This window comes from Myodes glareolus, chromosome 5, assembly GCF_982192425.1.
Source record: "Myodes glareolus chromosome 5, mMyoGla1.1, whole genome shotgun sequence".
NCBI lineage: Eukaryota > Metazoa > Chordata > Mammalia > Rodentia > Cricetidae > Myodes > Myodes glareolus.
In genome coordinates, this window is record NC_142030.1 from 89912530 (window position 1) to 89934688 (window position 22159).

General features: G+C 53.1%; 2 protein-coding genes across 3 annotated transcripts; both read right to left on the reverse strand.

The window, feature by feature from the left end:
* Positions 1 to 44: 44 nt before the first annotated feature.
* Mybph (myosin binding protein H) lies at positions 45 to 7747 on the reverse strand. The gene is made up of 11 exons (XM_048430794.3): positions 7474 to 7747; positions 7253 to 7387; positions 6419 to 6586; positions 4054 to 4142; positions 3591 to 3786; positions 3276 to 3415; positions 2676 to 2835; positions 1467 to 1603; positions 1164 to 1350; positions 862 to 911; positions 45 to 356 (listed from the first exon to the last, which is right to left on the reverse strand). Exons 1-10 carry the CDS (start codon positions 7700 to 7702, stop codon positions 895 to 897), a joined length of 1458 nt encoding a protein of 485 aa, XP_048286751.3. The 5' UTR covers positions 7703 to 7747; the 3' UTR covers positions 45 to 356; positions 862 to 894.
* A 3360-nt stretch (positions 7748 to 11107) lies between these two features.
* Positions 11108 to 18692, reverse strand: Chi3l1 (chitinase 3 like 1). Of its 2 annotated transcripts, none has more exons than XM_085688214.2 (10): positions 18536 to 18692; positions 18058 to 18087; positions 16808 to 17009; positions 16291 to 16347; positions 15395 to 15545; positions 14202 to 14323; positions 13161 to 13284; positions 12476 to 12658; positions 11845 to 11961; positions 11108 to 11692 (listed from the first exon to the last, which is right to left on the reverse strand). In XM_085688214.2, exons 2-10 carry the CDS (start codon positions 18071 to 18073, stop codon positions 11552 to 11554), a joined length of 1113 nt encoding a protein of 370 aa, XP_085544340.2. In that variant the 5' UTR covers positions 18074 to 18087; positions 18536 to 18692; the 3' UTR covers positions 11108 to 11551. The 2 variants fall into 2 exon arrangements, with proteins under 2 accessions (XP_085544340.2, XP_048286750.3); XM_048430793.3 differs by lacking the exon at positions 18536 to 18692 and adding an exon at positions 18262 to 18389.
* Positions 18693 to 22159: the final 3467 nt, after the last annotated feature.

A 22159-nucleotide genomic window follows, 5' to 3' on the forward strand; every position in this document is an offset into this window, starting at 1 on the left:
CGTAGTATCTTCCCGTGATATTCACTGCCACAGAAGCCCCATGCTGTAACACCACACACATTTATTTGACTGCTTCTCACCCAGCATACAACTCTGCAGGGGGCACCAGTCACTGCGCCTCTGGGGCACTCTCGTACCCAGGAGGCCTGACCTGAGGCCTGCCAAGCCCACTCCTGGGTCTGGCTGGACACCAACTCTGGGGGAGGGAGGCCTGCAGGTACCAGAGGCCTCTCCATGTTCCTATGGTGTCTTGGTCTTGGGTATCCGTGGAGAGACATTTTGGTCCTGAGGGCCCGATCCTCAGGCCTGCAGGACCTGGCAGACAATGTCCTTCTGAGCCATGGTGTGTGACCAAGCTGCCAGAAGAGAAGTAGAGGAGTCAGGTGGAGAGTCACCTCCACCCTTCTCTGTCTTTCCTTAGGCTCAGTTCCCATGGCTAAACTCTGCCTACTGTAGCCCTAGAACTTCCTAGTTCTTCCAGAACCTCAGAGTCACTGAATAAAGAAGGAAGGGAAAGGGCTGGGTCCCTACTTTTCTGATGAGGAAAAGGTGCAAAGAAGATATCTACGTTTGTAGTCACTCAGAGTCGAGGCTAGACCTGCCCTGTGACCACCCACGCTGTACCTTCCCTTCCGGACCACACCAGCACGGCCCAGCCCTACCCTGTCTTTACCAAATTGAACATGCATGCTAGTAGACTTTAGCTGCAAAATTGTACCCAGATCTGTCTGCTGCCTTCCCTTCCTGCCTAGCTCTTCCCCAGTGACACTTTGGGCCTGGGAAGTGGGTTCTCCCTTCCCAGTGTCCTCTTCGACCATGCGCTCACTGGAGGTAGCTGAAGGGGTGGACCCTTCTGCTCACCTGTCTCCTTGTCCCAGTCTGCCATGTTGCTCCTCAGTGTGTGGCAGAGGCTGAAAGAGATCCTACAGGTTAGCCCTTGGGGGAAGACAGGCAGGAACTGGGAGGTTTGAAGTTCGATCCCCAGTGCCCTGATCCCCAACTAGAACATCTTCCCACCTGAAAAGTCACACAACCTGTCCTTAACGCTCCCCTACTCCTGTCTCCTGCTCTAGTTTTCACTCTGAGTTGCGTCTAGTCCCGCTCCAAAGAGGGATCTACCTGTCCCCTATGACCAGGAACTAAGGGAACCTTCAGACTCTCACCTTTGACCTCTAATCGGCAGTCCACAGAGGCCTCCCCCAGGACGTTGATGGCCTTGCACGTGTAGACCCCAGAGTCAAAAGGGCTGGGCTTCCGGATCTCCAGGGTGCAGACCCCTTGCTCAGAAACTGCGCGGTACTTGGGGTCACCCTGGATATCCATCTTGTTTTTCATCCAGATGATCTTGGGCTGGAAGCAAGGTCAGATGAAGCCCAACGAAGTGAGAACGTGGGTTGCAACCGGCTCTCAGGAGACAGTTTCAACCCTGCTGCCCTTGCCCGCCCCACCAGCCCTGGGCCCCTCACCTTGGGTGAAGCTCGGACGCTGCAGAAGAGTTGTGTACTATAGCCGGGAGTGGAGGTGTGGTCAGCCAGGGGCTGGGTGAACGACGGGGCTTCTGAGAAGTCGCGCTCAATAAACCCCTTAGGTTTGGCAGTGATATCTGAGTTCAGGCGAGAATTTGAGGTTAAAGGCGTTGAGGGGGCTTCAGAAGACTGACCTCAACCCCTAAGCTTTGAGGAGCTCAACCTGGTCAACACGTGGAAACTGACAGGCACCAGAGAAAGCCTAGCTGAGTGGAACTGAGGCAGGTCAGAAAGTGAACAGAGAGGAGTGGGTGGGGAAACCAGAGCCACAGGTCAGTGCGGCAGAAACCAAACATCACATTCCATTTCTGTCTTTGAGGCCTGAGTGGCTTCTTTTCTTCTGAACACAAACTTAGGGCTGTGCTGCTTGGGATGCTGTTCAGAAGTGTGGCTTCCAGGGTGACTGAGATGGCTCGGGGGTAAGGATGCTTGCCACCAAGCTTGCCACCCTGTGTTCAATCCTGGGGCCCAGAAGGTAGAAGGAGAGACCTGGTAAGTTGTCCTTAGAGTCCACATGCGTGCGTGCATGTGAACACACACTTACACACAAATAAATGTAATTAAAATGAACAATAATTAAAAGTGTGACTTTTAGGGTCACTGTATGTGTGTGTTGTGGGGGAGGATCTGGGACAGGCAGGAGTCAAGGTGGTGTCCCAAAGTTTCACGTTTGCCCTCACTATCAGATGCCTTGATGGGGACAGAGCCAGTCTTGGGGTGGGGTGGTGTGTGTCCTTACAGGTTGCAGTCTGCCCGTCATGTACACGTCACCTTTCAGAGCGTGGTCCTGGGGACACTGGGCAGGAGACCCAGTGACTTCCGTGATGTCAGCAGCCACAGTCATCTTTAGAACAAGGACACAGCCTCCTGCGGGGCACTGCTCATCTGCGTGGCTTTGCTTTGGTGTTTGCAAAAATCTGTCCGTCCCTACCCGTTATTTATGGTCACTCCATGTCAGTGTGTGTACGCAATCACACATACACTCATATCACAGAGAACTATTGAGTGGGGGGAAGGGCAGCCAATGTTCCAAGGAGCAGGGACCGAGGAGAAGCCTAGAGGGGTGTGGGGACACAGAAGAAGCGGTAGTGACAGATGCGGGAATACCAGTCCTGCTTAGGTTTCCTGCCCAGGTTCGGAACCACTAACCTGCCTTCTGGATGTGAGCCAGCTCCTTGGTGGTGGTGGCCACATCACTGAGGCCACACAGGTTTTCCGAGAAGACCCGGAAGGAGTAGGAGTTACCAATGATGAGGTCTGAGATGGTGCAGGTGGTGGGGTGGTAACGCTCCAATACCGTGAACCATTGCTGCGGGGACAACGGCTGGGTGACCTCCAGCTCGTACCCAGTTCTTGTCTTTCCTGCTTACCCAAATTCACCTCAGAGGGGCTCATCCCATGTCCCAGCTTTGGGTGGCTGAACCATCCAGCACTGGGCCTGGGGGACTTGGAAATGGGAAAAGGACACCTGGGTCCCTCATAGGAGCTCAGGAGCCTCACTACTCAGAGTGTGGCTGGCAGGCTTGCAGCCGCATGACCTGGGCACTGTTTAAACGTGGGGGTTCCCAGCACTCAGCCCCAACCGCCTGCATCAGAGTCTACATTTAGCATAATAAGATAGTTCCATTGCGGCCCAGTAGCCTAGGACCATGGAGGGAGTCGGTCAGCGGTAGTTGGTCATCCAGAGTCCCTTAGTGGGATGAGTCTTTTCGGTCTGAGCTACTTCTTTTATGGCCGAGCCAGCCTCACCCCTGTCTTTTTGTCCGCCTTCTGCACCGTGTAGCCCAGGAGCTCCGTGTTGCCTGTGTCCTGGGGTGGAGTCCACTCGAGGGCGGCATTGCAACCCCAGACGTCCAATAGCCTGATGCTACTCGGGGGCCCAGGCTTCTCTGCAGGACCAGATCATGAAGGGAAGTGAGCGGAAGCAGGCCCGCTATGAAGTCTCCTCACCCACAATTTGGCACTTGCCACGATACCCTAGCCTTCCCTCACCTACCATCCACTCTGGGATGGAAGGTGGGAGACGAGGGTTTTGAGACAGCCCTTTCCCCTCTGCCCTTTTACCAATCACGAGGATGTCAATGTTGGCCTTGGCTTCCAAGCCTTCCAGACGCACAGTGAGTTCATAGTGGCCCGAGTCTGAACGCTGAGCAGAGCGAATAAAGAGGATGGAGTCCTGGTCCCCGGTGCGCACATTCACCCTCTGGCTGTCTAGGGCTTGGCCATTGTGGGTCCAGGAGGCCTGTGGTTTGGGCTTCCCCTGACAAAGATGGGCTTGGGGTGAGTGAAGATTGGTATACGCACCCCACTGCCACCCCACGATAGCTGTCCCACAGTTGCTGCCCAGAACTGTTTCTTCTAGTGTGTGGCCTGCCCGGGGTCTGACTATCTGTTCACTCACAGTTGAATTATACACAAAACTGGGAAGGCAGCCACCTTTATGGGTCCCAGGCAGACTCCAGTCAGAATCCTAACATTCCCAGGTCTCTCCTGATGCATCAGGACCTTACCAGTGAGGCAGGTTTACCTGGAAGGGGATTTGCAGGTTAACGGACTCTCCTACTCGGCGGATGTAGGTCTGCCGAAGGTGTCGGGGAACACGGATCTTGGGGGCTTCTGCACAAAAACAAATATCTGGGCTTAGCCCAATTGAGTGAGGACTTCTGAGGCAGGAGGAGGGGAAAGCAAGTGTGGGTGACAGCTAGACAGGACAGCTCCCACTTAGTATGTTCCCACGAGTTTGGGCAGCCTCCTCACTGGGAGGGCAAAGCCTTCAATGCTGAGACTGAGGGACCCAAATCCCTTAAGGCACTTGGGTTGCTGAGAGCCGAGAGGCTCCCAAGAGGTCAGGGGCTCTACAGTGTGAACTGGTTGGTATCTCCGGCACTCCTTTGGCGCTTCAGCCTTGCCAGGCTGGGATTTACCCTGAGGCGTAGGCATTCTCAACCTCCAGATGGACCTGGCTGGCTCTCTGTCTCCCCCTGGAGGGAGGCAGGTTCCACATCTGTCTGCCTAGAGGGACTGAATGCGCAGGCTTCCTGATGATCGTGCACCCCAGGGACCCAGGACTTTTCTGAGAACATGGAACCTCACTGGCTCAAGCCTCTGCCTCCAGGTCTGCTGGGAGGCTCAGGCTCTTCGCACAGGCGCTAGAGCAGGCGCCCCAGCTCCTTCCCCTACCAGCCCTCTCGGTCTCCTCATGGCCTGGTGGTAAGTCCTTCCCGAAGTCTTGGGTCAGCCTCCTACTTTGGTAGGAACCACTTTCCTGACTGTGGCCTAGTCAGGTACCACCGCGCATTCCGAGGCAATCTGCAGCAGCTGCCATCCCTGTCCCCGGGGGATGGTGTGGGGACTGAGCCTGGGGCTCTTAAGCAGTAAACAGGTGGCAACAGTTGGCCAGTGGCATGTAGGAGGGCACAGGAAGAAGGAACACTGTGTCTCCAAGGATTAGCTGAGCAGGCACTTGGCTTGGGAGCCTCACGGTTTGGAGAGCTCCAGGGACCTCTCCAGGAGGTCAGGCATGCCTGGCAGCTCCAGGTGGCCCAGAGGGGGGCAGCTGAGCAGCTGAGGATCCTGGAGAAGGCCCCCACCCTGCCCCGCCCAGCCCATGAGAGGTCCGGCTGTTCCTGGCTTGTTCATCGCCTCCTCCCCACGTTCTCTCCAGGAAATCCCCTTCTCTTCGGCCAGAGGAATTTTGGTGGAGAGGTGGGAGCTGAGTCTGGCTTGCTCCTTCAACACGGGTCTCGGGGGCATCTCAGAGTCTGAGCTTCCTGGGGCCTGGGGAAGGGTCGGGACTCTGCCAACCAGAAGGACTTCCTAGCACCTCCACACTGGAGTCAGTGCGGGCATCCTGCTGCCGATTTGGTCGTGGGAGGTGTGTGCTATCTCACCCAGATAAGGTCCTGGCTTTTGAAAGCCACCGAAGCAGATGCTGAGCAGTTTGTTGGCTGCGAATGATCCTGTGTGGGCACCAGGACCAGAGACTTCTGAAAGACTGGGTCACTCTGTGGGCGTCTCTGGGCCCTTTGGGATCTTCCTGGTTTGACTCAGCTGTGACAGTCTGGGTTCTGGTCGTCTATGTCTTTAGACCTTAAAGCAGTGTATTTCCTCAAATCTACATTTGAGCCCTCCTGTGGCTGAGATACCTCTCTTCCCAGATACCTTGTCTGGAAATGTAGGCTCTGTCTCCAGCCTCCATCCATCCCTCAAAGAACAAGAAGGAAGATGGAGAAGGTCTCAGATCACCTGTTTGCCCGTGTCTCTCTTCACCCTGGGGCCCTGCACTGTCCCCAGAGACCTGAGATCAGACCAAATGACTCACCGTCATTAACAGTCTGAAATCTGAGCAGCTTTGGGAGGGGAGTCAGAGGACTAAGGCTAACGCACCCTGCAAATAGAAATATTAGCAACAGGGACAGCAGCTGGCCTCGAGGTCCTCACAGCGACACTGCCCTTTGGGGATGGAAAAGCCTTCACAGACCCTTTGCACAGACTCCTCTCCCTGCTGAGGGTCAGGGTACAGCAGGGGACATGGAGGGTCTTCCCGAGGAAATAGAAAGGCAGCTTCTATGACGTCAGAGATTAAGATTAGGTAAAAGTGAGAATGGATGGCTTCTAGTGTTGGGAGCCTGCACGTCAACTCTGGGCAGCAAGGAGCTGCTCCCTGATGGCAGTGGTGGTGGCGGGGGTGCTGGACCACTCAGGGAAGTGACTTCTTGGACTTCCTTCTTGCTACTGAAGAACCTGAATCTTTCACAAGGCAAGACACGTTAGCATGTGACTTGTGCATGTGTGTGTAAGACGGGGGAAATGGCTGCCTGGGTCCTATTGACCTTGGCCTCAGTTTCCCCATGACATCCACTCTGTGAGTAAGAAGCAGGAAGGGGCTTTACCAATGATCTCTTGGATGTGGACAGGATGGTCCAGCACAGCCGCGGGGCCCGCCCCCGCGGAGCTAACTGCAGTCACACGCAGGAAGAACTTGTCTCCCAGGGCCAGGTTTCGAACCGTCTGCTGGGTCACCATCGCGGGCCGGGGATTCACAGGCACCCATTCTGAGGCTGAGGGCAGGGGAGAATGTCTGGGTCTTAGTGATGTAGCAGGGGCATCCTTCTCATGGGGCATTTCTTCTCAAGGGTGATGGACAGAAGCTGACCTTACTCGGGCTGTAGTCTCTCTTGCCCCCTCCCCTGCTTTTGTAGCATCAAGTAACATCAAAGCCAGGTGGTGTTAGAGCTCTGGGATGCTGGCCAGAGGTGGGGATGCAGAAGGCCAGAGAAGGTTGGGCATGTTCACTAAGTCACACAAAGCAAGGTAGGGGCAGAGACAGAAGCCAGGCCAAATATGGCTGTCAGGATCTGCTTTCCCTAGCTCTCCACATACCTCTCATTTTAGGGTCCCCTCTTCTGTATTGCCCCCACTTTATGCCTCCTGCGTTAATTCCCCCCCAAAAAAGTCCTCTGAGATTTAGTACCTCCTTCCCTTCTCATTAGATCAATGCCCCACCCCTCTATTCCTCAGAGGCTCCTTGGAGCTGGAGGACAGAAGGTCTCCTGAGGTCACTGAGCATCTCTTCCTGCCGAGGTCCCTCTGGAGCAGGAGGTGGTAGCCAGGCAGTTAAGGACACTGCTCACACCTTCTCCCTTCCTAGCTCCCTGGACTGTCCCTGTCCCTGCTGTATTAGCGCTGCTCAGCTGAACAGAAGCAGGACTAAGCCTGATTCTCACCTCCCTCTCGACAGAGCTCCAATACATAGCCTTGAAGCCCCAGCTTCCCCAGCTTCTCGGGGGGCTCCCAGCTCACAGTCAGGGAGCTCTGGCTCACATCCTCCAAGGTCAGCTGCAGTGGGGCACTGGGGACATCTGAGAGAGGGGGAAACGAGGGTGAGATGCGGAGCCCCTCCCTGCACACCTGCCTCCCTTCTCCACCTGCCCCCGCCTCTAGTCACCTTCACTTGGAGGTTCAGGCTTAGCGGTTGCGGGCATGGCAGAAGCTTCAGGGGCTTCGGGGTCCAGTGCCTGAGAGTCAGGCTTCTGTGGCTCTGGAGCCTGCTCTTGCCCCGTGGACTCTGATGCTACCACCTCTCCAGAAGACTCCATGGTGGGCACCTTGGCAGGCTCAGGTGCTGTCTCGCTTGGACTCGAGACAGAAGTCTCAGAGCTGTCTTCTCCTGTCATTTCTGAGCTGGCTGGGGAGGGGGTCACGCTGGAGTGTTTGGTGGGTCAGCTGCAGGTCTGAGCTTCCAGAATGCCTGAGAGACCTAGGTCCAGGCTTATATAGGCAGGGTCTGCCCCACCCCTAGCAAACCATTCCCAGCTGTGGGGTCAGGTCAGGCAGGGGGACAGGGGGGCAGGGAGCTCCCAGGCCAGGAATAGCTCTGGGGGAGGAACCACAAGGGCCCCTTGAGGAACATGCTACCTCGCCATCACCCCAGCTAGACCTCACAGCCAGGGTGTCAGTGCCCAGACGGGGAGGGCATAGGTAGGTAAACTGGGACATCGCTGGGCTTAGGTAAAGAGACTGGCCATCTGGAAAAGGAGATCAAGTCAGTTCCATGGGTCTGGTTTCCTCAGGGCCCCCTTGGGCCCGCGTGTCCATGGAGTGGAGCCTGGAATTAAGAACACTTGAACCAGCCCTCCTTGTGAGTCCTCCCACTTTTACCTATTCACTCTGCCTTGGTCCCCCAGTCTCTGGGGACTCTCACTGGGACTGTGGGATGCTAAGGGACTCCCCCCAATCCATGGACTCTGGAGAGGCAAGAACTGAGATGCCCAAGGTGAGGCTGGCCAGAGGCAGGTGCTCCAGTGTGATTCCTAGGAAAGAGGGCTCTCTCGGGCGGTCTTCAGCCACTGCAGCACCGAACCAAAAGCTCTGTAAATTATAAACAACACAGGGGGCCTTTCCTCACGGCCCCAGAGGCTGACGAGTCTAAGAACATGCCCCTCCGTATCCAGTGAAGAGTTTTGGGCTGAGTCGGAATACAGAGAATGGGTAAGCCAGACAGGAACACGGACTAAATCACGCCTTTTATCCTGCTCCCTCTCTGGAGATAAATAACCCACTCCTTAATAATGACATTAATTAACTTACGAGGGAAGTGTCCCATGGCCTAATCACTTCTTTAAAGGCCCCACGTCTTAACGCCATTAGTGACAATTAGAGAGGAGTGTTAGAGGGAGCATTCAAACAGGGACCTCTTCCTGTTTCTCTGGCAAGGCTGGGAAGCCTCTGTTTTTACTAATCCCCAGGCCTACTGAGAACTCCCACCCTTGAGGATAAGACAAACAGACTTGAATTTCCCAGACTCTTCAAAAAGGGACAGAGAGTGGAAAATGGAGCAGGTTCAGCTGAATTCCCAGTCCCTGATTCATTTATTCAAGAAGATGTTAAGATTGGTAATAATTTGAAAGCCAGAAAGTACCATGTGTCGGGAAGGAGGGGGAACAGCCAAAATTTTCACTGTGGGTGGGAGTGTGGATCAGAGCAATGACTGGAAAATGAGACAGGGCATTGGTGGCAACGACCATGTGCCTAGCGGGTGGCTCTGGGCATCCACCTCTGGACTCCCAGGAGACGTGGATGAGACGCTCTGTGGACTCCCAGGAGACGTGGATGAGACTCCACCTCTGGACTCCCAGGAGACGTGGATGAGACTCCACCTCTGGACTCCCAGGAGACGTGGATGAGACTCCACCGCTGGACTCCCAGGAGGCGTGGATGAGACTCTGTGGACGCATCTCTTAGCTGTCTTTGAACAAGGGGAGGATAAGCCACTGGAGCGGTTGCCTAGTTCTGAAGCAGAAGCCTGACTGATGATGATGGGATGCCCCAGCCGATCTCACAGACCAAAGGGCGAATCACAGAAACACGGGCATCACTTTGTCCTTGAAATTCAAACCCAGAGTCACAGGAAGCCTCACCTCAATTTTCAAAGTGCATCCATGGGTGGTATGCCAAATAAAAAAAGGAAGGCAAGGCCAAGGTTAGCCTAGAATGGCAGCCTCTGGGTGAGGGGACAAGGATGCCCGGGACTGTAGAGGTTTCAAGTTTCCCCTGCGATACAGAGGCTCTTTAAATTAGGTGAACCTGTCTCACTCTTAAGCAGGCATGGTGTATCCCGCGATTTAGGAATAAATGGAAGTGTAATTTATTTAGGGCTGTCAACAGCATCCTGGCTCTCCCTCTTCATGAGGACAGGGGCAGAGCAGTATGGCTGCCTCTCAACCCCAACTGTCCTCGTGTGGAGTGTCCGCGGAGGGCCCCAGAAGCCTATGGGTCCAACTCTGCCTGGGCGTCCTTGGCCTCTGGGAGGTGACTCAGTGTTGTGCTGGAGAGGGAGACCCGATCTCCACTTTGGCTTCTGACTCTGCAGCTATAAGCGAATGTGACTAACTCGGCAGGACCCTGAGTCAGCCCTGAGAACCAGTCCCAAACTGGGAGAAGGGGGGCCTCAGGAGACGGGGAGCTCACAGCCCTGAGGTTCCAGAGGCCTGGTGGGGTAAGGTGGACCGTGGACAGGAGTTAAGGACTGCTTGGCCCACTAGCCAGCATGAAATGCCAGGTTTGCTCTACCCCTAAGACCCTGGCCCAGCACCTTGCCTTTAGCAGAGTGGTAACCTTGGAAATAGCTGCATGTGCCCGGTTCCAGCTAGTTCAGATTTCAGGGCCACAGATTTGTGTTGGCTTCTTTACACCTCAATACTGAGTCACCAACAGCAAGCCATCTAATGATTATCCCAGGTCAGATAATCCAAAAGTCAAAGAACCCACAGATGGAATCCCAGCAGGTTTAGAATACCTCCTATCCAGGTTCCCTGAATAAAGTCACATCTAGGCTCCTGGCAGTTCCTGAGACCCTGGTCGGAGCATCCCCTCCTCACAAAGGCTTATCTTTCAGAAGACATATTCCAATACTATTCCATCTTCCTCACCTGCTGCCTCAGATCAACTGGGGCAAGGAAGATCTGATCTCTTCATGAGCCGAGGGAGTAGTGTGAAGGGGGAGTGAGCCAAGGACTGAGCTGGGGACAAGAACAGCACTGGAAGGTTAACAGCCTCAGTCCAGTGGCTGAGTGGACTGCTTTTAAGATAATGATCTGTGGGGCACTTAGGAGTAAGAGGCTAGAAGGCCAACTCTAGCCCTGGACAGCAAGAAGGGTGCGTGAAAGGGTACTTTCCTTGCTGGCCTTAACATTCTGGGTTCCTGCGCTTCCTAACCATATCCTGTGGTTGTCTCTCACCACCCTTAGAGGATCAGAAGACATGTGCTAGGTAAAAGGTCATCTGTCCAAAGCCCTGCAACACTCTCCGTCCATAAGGAACTTAGTTTGGAAGTCTGCAGGACAACCGCTTTAGTATCTGGATTGCTGTCAGCCATGCTTGGGGAAAGTCTAAATTTCCACCCCGCCTGAGGATACCACCTCCCGTTGAGGCTCCTTAGGGCCCAGCACAGGGCATCAAGACTTCACTTCTGTCAGCTCTGATACCCAAGCCTCAGAGAAAGGAATCCAGAAAAGACAGGGGAGGTGGGTGCCATGGTCCCGTGTACCCATGGAGATGACCAAAGTGGGAGAGACACACTGTTAAGCTCTTGTGCTTTATTGAGCAGCTGGGGAATTAGGAAAGGGAAGTGGGATAGAGATGTGATTATGTTCCTAACTGAAGGTTTCAAGTTGGGCTTTGCAGAGGGTATAATTAGTATGACCACTGTATCATGTAAGATGTTTGCCTACTTGATGGTATAACGTGCCAAAATGGTGTCCTTTGGTCAGGAGCGCCGAAGGAAAGGGAGTTGGAGAAAGTCCTCTGTGCTGGGCTTAGCGTCTGAGAATTGCCATTCCTCAGCCGAGATGTGCTGAACCTGGTCTCACACTGTGACTCTGACGACCCCACCGTTCGATCCCGCTTCGTTGTTCACCCAGGCTGAGCCCAAACCTCAATGCTGTGGCCCCTACAAGGGAGGGGACCTGAGGCTCAGTTGGGGGACTTGACCCGAGGGTGTGGGGTACCATGTGAGAAAGGGAGAACTAAGCCTTAGCAAGTGCCTCCTTGATGGCGTTGGTGAGCGGGAAGCGTAGGTTCTGCCCACAGAAGGAGCCCCGGAAGTCATCCAAATCCAGCGCCCACACCATGGCTCCTGCCAGTTGCTTGCTTTTCAGGTACTGCACCTGGTGGAGGAGGTCCAGAGCAGACAGGGTTGGTTCTCTGGGTGAGGCGTGGGGGGACTGTGCGTTGGGACCCTTCCCCAGAGGACCTGCATACACCCAGGCTCCGCTCTGGCCGGCTATGTTTGGGGGTGTGTGGCTTCCGGGAAACCTACCTTGTTTTTGACACTCTCCTGGTCGTCATACCCCACCCACTGGTTGCCCTTGGTAGCATAGGGAACCTGCTGGCCAAGGATTCTGTGCACTTCGGCTCCTTTGAGGAAATCACAGATCTGAGTAGAGAACAGGGCAGGGGGTGGCGTGGGAGGCTTGTCAGGTCACTAGAAGTCACCCTTCTGTGTGGGTAGCCTCCCTTTTCTGAGGCTACAGGCTGCAGGCTTCATGCAAATTTATGAAAAACAGATGCAAATGCCCCAGAGTTCAGCTGCTATAGCCTGAGGGCTTTAGAGATCTGATTGCCTTCCCCATCTTAAACAGAGCTGTGAGGAAAATGAGCTACTACCCAGGGCCGGCCCCAGACCACTTGGCGCTTCAGAGGCCTACACCTACAGATACCATTCCTTTTTCAGGACTGGAATGAAGACCCCAGGTCTGAGGCCAGAGAAATATTCCAGGAGCTTGGAGCCTGCTGGAGGCTTTCAGGAATATAAAAGACTTAAGCTCTCTGGTGTCTCCTAGGGAATGCTAGGGCAAACAAGCATGTTTTTATTCCCTAAGGAAAAAGTGCACATGGTGAGGGAGGCCTCTCTTCTCTGAGCCAGCCTGTAAAGCAACATCATTACCTACCTCATAGTATGCGAGGACCCCTTCCTCCTTGGTGAACCGGCCTGGTAATCCTGGTCCTGAGACTGGAGCTCCTATCCCCATCTCAGAAGATGCCAGAGTGAAGCTCTTCCCAAAGGTAGGGATTCCCATCACTAGCTTGCTGGCTGGGGCTCCCAGCCTCAGCATGTATCCCACAGCATAGTCCTGGGATGAGGCAGAGACACAGGAATGATTAGCTGGGCTGGGCGGTGTGCAGATAGGGCTGTGCAATTAATACTGCTGCCTTGACAGGTGCGGTGACAGTTACACGGTGCACACGGGAATCCCCGTCCCTCTGGGAACTGATAATGGTGGTTAAAAAAAATGATTTTTAAAGGTTTGTTCTTGAAAAGCTCCTTGTAGGCATAAGAAGGGATTATTAATGTGTGACAGGCACAGAAATTGGCTGACTGACTCTGAGTGCACGCTGGGTAAATGACACACTGAAGCTAGACTTCAACCTCTAAGTCCCCAACCTCTCTTTGTTCTGCCCCCTCTTGCCTTCATTCAGTTTACCCAGCAGGACTTTCCTCAGTTTCCCCATCTGTGAAATGACTTTCATAATCTATTTGCATGGAATGTATGGAAAGAGAGCAAGGCAGCTGTACGCACACAGGCAGGGGACAGGGCTTTGTGACTCCATCCCACAAGCCTTCCAGGAACTCACCACATTGCTGAATCTGTCCGAACTAGTGTCCTTTTGGCCTCGGAAGAGGGGACTGTGATGTCCTGTGGTTTGGCGCCAGGCTCCATGGAAATCATAGGTCATGAGACTCATAAAATCCAGGTGTCTAAGGAAAAGGAGTCAGAGGTGAGGTGGGAAATTAGAAATGTTCTTGACTTCACAGTCAAGGCCCAGTAGGATGTGGGAAGCAAGCATCTGAGAAACAGGGCCTTGACAAGTCCACTTCTCCGGAGCCACTCCTGGGTGCGGGCTCTGGTCCTGGTGGCACCCTGAGGGTGAGAACACGCATGTGTGGGAGCTGTTCCCTGCTGCACTTCAGCCTCCACTCCTAGCATGCTCGTCTTGGCAAAAGCCGGCTGAATGTGCTGTGGAAGGAGCGATATCAAAAGCTGGCTCAGCCTACATTCACTCACGGGCAGGGAGTGCTCAATAACCCTACGGAGAAGGGACTGTAGCAGAAGCTTTGGAGATTCGGAACAAATGGGTGCACCCCCTCTTTCCCATGGGACATTTGAAACAGTGGACTAACTCTATCCCTAAGGTTCTAAAGATGAACGAAGATCCTTGCTCCTTTCTGCTGGGTTTTCTGTGACTTGCCTGAGCCTTTGGGAGAGTTGACTGTTGGCAGTTCAAACTCCTGTGTAAGGAGAAAAATCTGGATGATAGGAAAGGGAGCTGCCTCTCTCTGTGTCCTGACACACAATGTTCTCTTGCTGTGGGTTGTCCCTCCTGTATCTAGCACTCAGCTGGGCTTAGCACTGAGAGAGCACCTACTACCACTTTCAAAATTCACTCACAGCCGTGTTCTCCATTAGCCAACAGCATTCCAAGTGGAAAAGAAAGTATAGGGCTCATTGTGGCCCACTTAACAACTGGGAAACTGAGTCATGGAGAGGGGAGAGACTTGTCAACGTTTGTGGATCATTTTGGAACTCCTGAGTCTCATGGGATGCTAGGGCAGGTTGGGGAAAAGTGTTGCCGGCGGCAGAGGCTTCCGAGGTGCTGCCAGGGCAGGAGACTTACTGGGATATCTGGGTGATGTCATAACCACTGTCAAGGGCCACCTTCCCTGCTGACATAGCTGCACTGAGCAGGAGTTTCTCTGTCCCTGGTTGGACTTCTTTTGTGAATTCGGCCTTCAGTTCCTGGGTGGGAGGCAAGCAGGGAAGCAGGCACATGAGAGAGGCTGATGTGGGGAGACCAAGGCCCTGGGTGGGTGTCTTGCTGACCTCCCCCACAGCTCTGTGTGTTCAGGCAGAGCGAGGAGTCTGCCCCAGTCCCATCTTCAGGACACTGTGCTTTTGCTAGAGTATGATCGGGGGGCTGGGGAAATAGCTTTGTCTGTAAGGTATGAGGTCCTGAGTTTGTCTCCCAGAACCCATGTGAAAAGAGTAAAAACCTAGGCATAGAGTGCGTGCTTGTAACCCCAGCACTGGGGAAACAGAGGCAAGCCAATCCCCGGGGTTTGCTGGCCAGCCAGCGTACTCTATTTGTAAGTTCCAGGCCAATGAGAACCCTCATTTCAAAAAAATAAAATAGGCTGGGTAGTGCTTGAGAATGACACTTGAGTTGACCTCCACATATGTTTTGCACATATGTGTATGCACCCCTACACATGTATGTTTACCTCTCTACACACACACATGCACACGCACACACGCACACACACTCAAACTTGCATATATATTTGTATGTGTGTATGTATGTATATATGTGTATATATATGTATATATACACACAATATGGTTTGGACCAATATTGTCCTCAAAACCGATGCACACCTCTCCTGGGGGCACCATACTGTGGGTGATGACCTTGGAAGATAAGTGTCCCTCAGTCTGCATTTTGTTTTACACGAAGTTACAAGGTCACAGGGATCTGCCCTGGTACTACAGGCGGTTTGTTGACAGCTTTTCTCTGCCTCTGAAAACTGCAGGGACTTGACCCTCAGATTGACCTGTGTGCACAATGCATGTTGGGAAGCTGGTGGCATCAGTTTGGGACTGGAGATTAGACAATGGACACCTCACATGTAGAGTGGGCACCCTGCTCAGCCCCTGGTTTCGGCCTCTTAGGACTCTGCCCCCACCACCCACAGTGGTTCTAACATGTCTTCCTTGCTGAAGCCCTTCTGCTCATCCCTGGGAGGTTCGTCAGTGAAGAGATCTTCACTACATGCTGATGCTCCCCCCACACCTCTGCCCTGTGGCAAGTACCTTGATGAGGGTGGTGAGATGCTGCTTGTCTCTTGGACCAGGGTAGAGCCAGGCAAGATCCAGCCCATCAAAGCCATGGGCCCGCAGGAATGGGGCAACCGACTTGATGAAGGTTCTGCGTCTCTGAGAGTTGGAGGCAATCCTGGAGAATCTAGAACAAAACCAGCACAGAACTTGGGAACCGGGAGCCTGAACTGCCAGATCTAGGAGAACATTCTGGGGACAGCACCAGGCTCGGAGCTTAGAACAGTGTGTGCTTAGGGGCTAGACTGGCCTGCCATTTTGAGCAGGTTGCAACCTGAGTCACATTGCCTATCTGTAAAATGGGGTAACTATAACACCTGATGCTGTGGTTGGCATAACAGCAGGGAAGCATCCTGGTGGCCTTCCAGCCTCCTCACTCTGACCTGGCTCTGCTCTGATGACTCCACGGCCCCTTTAACAGTCTCAACCCTTTCCACCCCCATTGCTACCTTCCCACCCCACCCAACCTGCTTGACAGTAACTTGGAAGTTGTTTTCATGCCTAAGATATAGTAATGAGAGCTTTGCAAGAGCTAGGCACACTGGCACATGCCCACGATCCCAGCATTTGGGGATTGAGGCAGGAAAATTGTCTAAAGTTTGAGGCTAGCCTGAACTATGTAGTAAGTTTGAGGCAAACCTGGCAATTTATATAAAAAAAATACAGAAAACAAATAAGCATTTTGTGATTTTTTTTTTCTTTTTGCTAAGTCCCTCTCCCTCTCTGGCCCTGTTTTTGTTTTTGTTTTTGTTTTTCAAATACATATAAGGCAACCACCCCTGAGGCCTCGGTGCCCTGCTAGACTCGAGCAACCGTAACCCTCACCACCGAGCCTTGACTCTACTCCACCCTGCCCCAGCAATGAGTCCTACCTTTGAGAGCCAAAGTTCCATCCTCCAACAGACAGGAGGGTCTTCAGGTTGGGGTTTCTGTGGGGCAGGATAGTGGGGAGAGGAGGGGTGGAGAGAAGCAGTCATGATGTCACAGACCCTGTATCTGCAGCCCATAGAAGAGTTCTGGCTAGCAGGGGGCTGGGTTAGGTGCCTGCCTCTGACATTGGTGTTCTGGGCGCACACAGGCTTCATGGTGGTGACTCAGAGGTTCCCACAGCGGGCAATGTTAAAGGGGGCTCACAGGTGGCACCGTGCTCCACAGAGCTGTCGTGGGGGTGAGAGGTCCCTTCCCTGAATCTCGGTGCTGCTCTGTGTCACCTTGTCACCATCCCAGCATCACCCACCCAGGGTACCCTCCCCCTGAAGCCAAGGCTCCCCACAATCCTTCTCCAGGAGGGTCCTTGGGTCACTGCCCTCCTGGACCAAGTTGTCCTGCTCTAGGACCAGCCCAGCTACCTGCCCCTCCTCCCCTCTCCTGGCCAGCTTGTGACCCCACCTGGTTTTAAGCGCGTTCAGCGTGCCATAGAGGGTCACGTCATTCCACTCCCATGTGTCAATCTCATTGTTGCTGATGTTGGCAAAGCTGTAGATGATGTGGGTGCATAGGAGGTGGTCAATGGCATCTGGGAAACAGCTTCCATCGCCTTCCCGGTACTGGGACCAGTTGGTGTAGTAGCAGACCAGCTTGTACGCAGAGCCTGAAGGAGAAATCTGGGGTGGGACTGAGCACCGATGTGGTATGGAGGCGGCGTGGGCTGGGGGTGGGGACAGAGTGTTGAGCAAAATGAAAAATCTTTAAAGGAAAGGAGCGGGGCCCAGCCTCCACTGCCTGGTGCAAGCTGATGAGTGGGAATGGTGTGACTCAGCCCAAGGACTGAGGACTTCCTGGAGGTGGTGCCAAAGAGACAGAGGCCTGACTGTGCCATCCAGGGTCAAAAGATGCCCTGCCTGCAGCCCTACCTGTCAAGTTGGGAGCGAAGGCCCCAGCCCCTTGCATCTATCCCAGCCCCCAGGTCTGGTCTGGACTCCAAATCCCAGAAGGCCAGGTCCCAACCCCTCCCTGGGTATTTAAATAAGCCCCCCAAAGAGGAACACGTGGTCCCTTTTTCTTCCTCCCGGTGGTCTCATTAGCGAGGCGGTTTCCCGTTTCCCCTCCGGGCGACCCGAGAGTGCAGAACTCCCATTAAACTTGGATATTTCTTAGTTTGGCTTGTTTTGATTTGGCTTGGTTGGGAATTTTGCATCGGTAGGGAGCTCATGTTAGGAAATATTCCTAACACAACCCTACAGTGGGGTCTTTGATTAAAGAGTGGCTTTGTGGATCTCTTCTCTGTCTCTAGGTGGGAGTGACCTTACCTGGTAACATGACCAGAACGGCAGCCCCCAGACTAGGGCTCCTTATCACAGGGGCTAGGAAGTTCTTCCTTTGTTCTAATTTGAATTCCTCTTACTCTAGATGAAATCCCTCTTAGTAGACCTCACACATCTCTGTGGCTCCTGATAGCTGTTTCCTAGGGTAGTTTGAAGCAGTCTTCACTGAATCTGAGTCTTTTTAAGTTTGTTGTTTTGAAAAAAAAAAGTTCAAGTAAATGGAAGAGTGGAGATGAAAACATATACATATACGTATACGTATGCCATCACCTTGTTCAACAAGTATTCCCAAGCCCTGTGAGCTGCAGAAGAAACCCAGAGGAGTATTCTTTTGTGCTAAGACCTCCTCCAGGTCTTAGCGGGGCGGGTACTCACAGCACTGGATCAGCATCAGGACCGCAAAGCCTGTGGGGAAATCAGGGTCAGAGCTGGTGGCAGGGGAGGGGCGATTGCTCTTCCTCCTGCCCCCTCCCCACCCGCCTGTAGCAGGTAGAAGGCTGGGCCCCCTGTGCAGGAACTGAGCAGTCTGAACCCTTTGGTCTGAAAAATCTCCAGTCCCACCTGACCCAGCCCAGAGACCTGTCAGCGCCACCCTCACACCCATCCTGGCTTCGGCAGAGCTGGGCATGGTGGCCTCTCCTGGTACCCAGCTTCCTAGACAGGGTCACTTCCCCAGGCTTCACACTTCCTTCTTATACCCATCCCACTCCACTCCCCCACACCCCCAAACAATCCTCCTTACAGGAACTGAGCTGTGGGTAAACCCTATTGCTGGCCAGTGGAGGCGGAGAGCCACTAGCGGAGATTGGGAAACCCTGGAGTTTTGAAAGCCTTGGGCCAGGTCTTGCCATACCTGCCACAGAAGGGCCATGTGGGTGATGATCGAGGGCCTCCCTGGGCGTGACAGTCACATCTCCAAAGCCTTCTCCCTGCCACTTGCTTCTTGCCGGTATTCCCCCAGATTTCCTGGCGGCTCCTGACTATGGTTCCGGTCTTCCATCCAGGCCCTTCACCAGGCTGAAGCAGGCACAATTGGGTTATGTAAGTCATGGCACCTAAACAAGGCCACCATTATATTGCCTGGCCTCCCCTCAGGTTTTCTCTGCTTCCTGGCTGTTCACATACTTGGCCGATGTCTAGGTAAGGACCAGAGAACCTTGGGAACTGTGGAAGGGTCCTAATTCTCCTACCCCCCTAGCAATTGCTGATTATTGAATCTGGGAAAATGGGACAGGAGAGAGAAATTCCTGAGAAGGTTCCGAGCCCTAAGGCTGCCTCCCCCTCTCTTGAATGCAGTGCAGAAGAGCGAGAGAGGCTCCCATGTAAGCCCAAGACTGTGGTGAAGAGACGCAGGGCAAACATGGGGCAATAAATAATGGCCAGTGGTGGGGTGGATTCTCCCAGGAACAGTGGCAGCAGGCTCTCAGATGAATATCGCCTCTCCAGTCAATGATGCTTTTGAAACCCAAACCCAATGAGGCACCCCCACCTCTAAATGCTACAGTGGCGCCCAGGGGCTTTTAGCAGCTTAGGTGCAGGAAGAGAAGCTTAGGTGCTCTGCTCTGCCCAGCCCTGGCCTCCACTCTTTGTGCTCACAAGAGGCATTTCATTTTCCAAGGTTGTTTCTCCAAGACAATCATCAAGATGTAGCTCAGGCTGGACACAAGCGTACCAACCACGTTAGTGCTGTGATTGCTAGTGTATCCTGCCATATTCACCTAAACAACAGCAGCAACAACAAACAAACAAGCAAAGAAAAAACCCTCACAAAACCCACAAGAGCTAATGGCTGCAACAACAGCAAAAACCCTACCAGAATGAAGCAAAAACAGACAAAGATACTTCTCAGGCAACTCTGTGAGCACTTTTTTTTTTTTTTGAGATGGGGACAAAGAGCCAGAATAATTCCGTTCTTTACAGACCATATATAATGTACAATTAGTAGACAGTGAGTGAAAAAGTCAGAATTCAGGGCCAGGATGGATTAGAGAGAGGGCTTCTCAGTCACATCCTCTGGTGTCTATAGTTCCACTACATAGGGGTGATATCACGGTCAGCTCTCTCAGATCCTCACACTCTGCCTGCATAGAAACCCTTGGTAGGCAAGTGGTTCTTCCAGTGCTGGCCTTTCGTCACCTTGGGCGCTCCTCAGCATCAGACACCAGAGAAGCCATGGTGTGAGCAATCAGGAAAAGCAGCAGGTGGGACCTTCTAAACACCACAGCTCTCCTCAGGACTCCAGGACAGGGGCTCTCAGCTCTCCAGGTGTTACAGGAAGTATGGGCTCCACAGACAGCAGCCGGCATCACACCTTCCTGGCGGACCTGGGCACCAAGATTCCTCAGCTGTTGGCAGCAGCGTGTTTCGCCTCCTGGTCGTGGCTATGAGAGCCTTGACTACCCAGGCTTATCCGCTCTTTGGAACTCTTCCAGGGACCAGGCTTGCGTGTCTTTCCTCTGGTTCTCCACAGCTTCAGCCTCCCAGGTCTCCATCTCTCCCGTTCCCACCACCCTGCTTTGCTGCGCCTCCCACTCTTTCCTTCAGCTGTCAGGCAGCCGACCGGCCACTTGCTGCTTTTGCAGTTCGGCCTGCTCAGCCCTACCTCGTCTTCTGCTAAGCAGCTAGTTCTTGGGCGTGCCTACTGTTGCTGCCCCTGGGCTGCCCCATTTCTGCTGTCTTGATTTCTTTGATGATTTTTTTCTTGTGCCTCCAGCTCAGCACAGACCACTAGGGGTAGATAAGAAAAGAACACTCAAGAGAAGCCTTTGTTGGGCCTGAAGTCTCAGCAGTGAGAGACAACACAGCAAGATGTCTCCTAGCCAACTCCTGAACAGCCACATATAGGCAGGGACCTATGTTTGGACCAATTATAGCACACCTCACAGGCAATGGGAGTTTGAGGTTTCATGAGAAAACAATCCTTCTGCTAGGCCAGGATAGGAAGTGTTCCCTTCTTGATGAGGTGGAGATGGTTGTTGGGTCATCTAGAGACAAAAATGTCTGTTTCAAACTGTTTGAAGCTCTGACTGACACTGGGCCTCCAGGAGTCAAAAGAGTCAACTGCAAACACTGTGAACTCTTATGAAGGTGCCTGTGAAGGCTTCAGAATGACCGGGGCGAGCATAAGGGTAGACTAGCCTTCTTATTTGTTTATATAGGATTTCACTATCTGGCCCTGGCTGTCCTGGTACTTACTACGTGGATCAGGCTGGCCTTGAACTCACAGAGATCCTTCTGTCTTCATCTCAGGAGAGCTGGGATTAAAGGCGGGTGTTACCACACCTTTCCTCTCTGTCTGGCTTTTAGACTGGTAGTGTTTGCTCAAGGCAGACAGGACAGCAAGGAGAAAGCCAACAGCTGCTAATTAGGGAGTCGAATGTCCAGGCCCCTAATATCTTTGCTTCTTTACAGGAGAATTAGCATTAGGTGGAGTACTTGCAATAAGGAATTAATCGCTAATACAAAAAGTGGCTTTAAGATTATTGAAGGTGCTTTAACAGTGCTTCACCTTTGCCTAGCACCCCAGGGAAAGGTAGCCCCCACCATCTATCTATCTGTCTTAGATATTATCCAGAACAGATTCTTAGCCTTCCCTCGAGGACTCTCTCCATGCCCCCCGACCCCACCCCAAACCTTTTAGCCCTATGCTGTAAATAACCACACAAGAAGGCCAGTCCTAAATTAGACTCTGAGTGGCAAAGCTCACCACAGGTTTCTTTAAGGTAGCAGGCTTCTTTTGAACCTAAGATGATTGACAGCAATGGTAGCCACTGAGATGTGTCTCCTGTTTGAGGCACTGTGAGGGAGACTCCCTTGCATTTCTGATGAAGATAGTACAGAATAGCCCAGTGTGGCACAGGGGTATGAAGACAATGCTGCCTGGCTTCATCTTTCCCTTTGTTAGAAGCTCTCTTGTGGGGTTGCTGTAAGTCTTCTGGTCCTGCGAGCCCTTAAGTTCAGTTTATTAATTCTACATCTCCTATGTGAAGGTGACATTGTCAGTAGCACTCATTTACTAAGGGGTCCATGCTTGCCACCTCCTGTCTCATCTCACACCACGCTCCAATCAGCAAACTATCCCAGCTTCTTCTTTCCGAGCTTTGTGTGTATCTCCTTCCCACCACAGGCCCGTTGCATATGCTACATAGAATAACCACGGAAGGCTGGAGATTTTCTGATGTGCTCAGCAGCCACGGTCCCATGGGCTCGAGGCAAGGGTTGTATTAGCTTCTTTTTTTATTGCTAAAACAAACACTGTGACTGAAGCAATTTAGAGGAGGAAGCAATTTCCCATTGAGGGAGGTTGGACAGAAATTCCAGCAGGAACCAGACGCACAGTGGTAACGATGGAGGAATGCTGTCTGCTGGCTCACTGGCCTGTGCTTGCTGGCTCTTGAACTATAGACCAGAACCACCTTCCCAGAATTGGTGCTGCCCACAGAGGGCCAGGCCTACCTGGATCAATTAACAGTTGTGA

Bases quoted from the DNA above. Each gene is read 5' to 3' on its own strand.
- Mybph (XM_048430794.3), bottom strand. From the start codon at position 7,702: ATGACAGGAGAAGACAGCTCTGAGACTTCTGTCTCGAGTCCAAGCGAG. The intron at 3,787-4,053 runs GTAAACCTGCCT...CATCTTTGTCAG, and splicing joins ACCTGCAAATCCCCTTCCAG to GGGAAGCCCAAACCACAGGC. The intron at 1,351-1,466 runs GTGAGGGGCCCA...CCTTGCTTCCAG, and splicing joins GCGTCCGAGCTTCACCCAAG to CCCAAGATCATCTGGATGAA.
- Chi3l1 (XM_048430793.3), bottom strand. From the start codon at position 18,310: ATGCCCAGCTCTGCCGAAGCCAGGATGGGTGTGAGGGTGGCGCTGACA. The intron at 17,010-18,057 runs GTGAGTACCCGC...TTTCTCCTTCAG, and splicing joins CCTGATGCTGATCCAGTGCT to GCTCTGCGTACAAGCTGGTC. The intron at 12,659-13,160 runs GTGAGTTCCTGG...GCCTCATCCCAG, and splicing joins CGGACAGATTCAGCAATGTG to GACTATGCTGTGGGATACAT.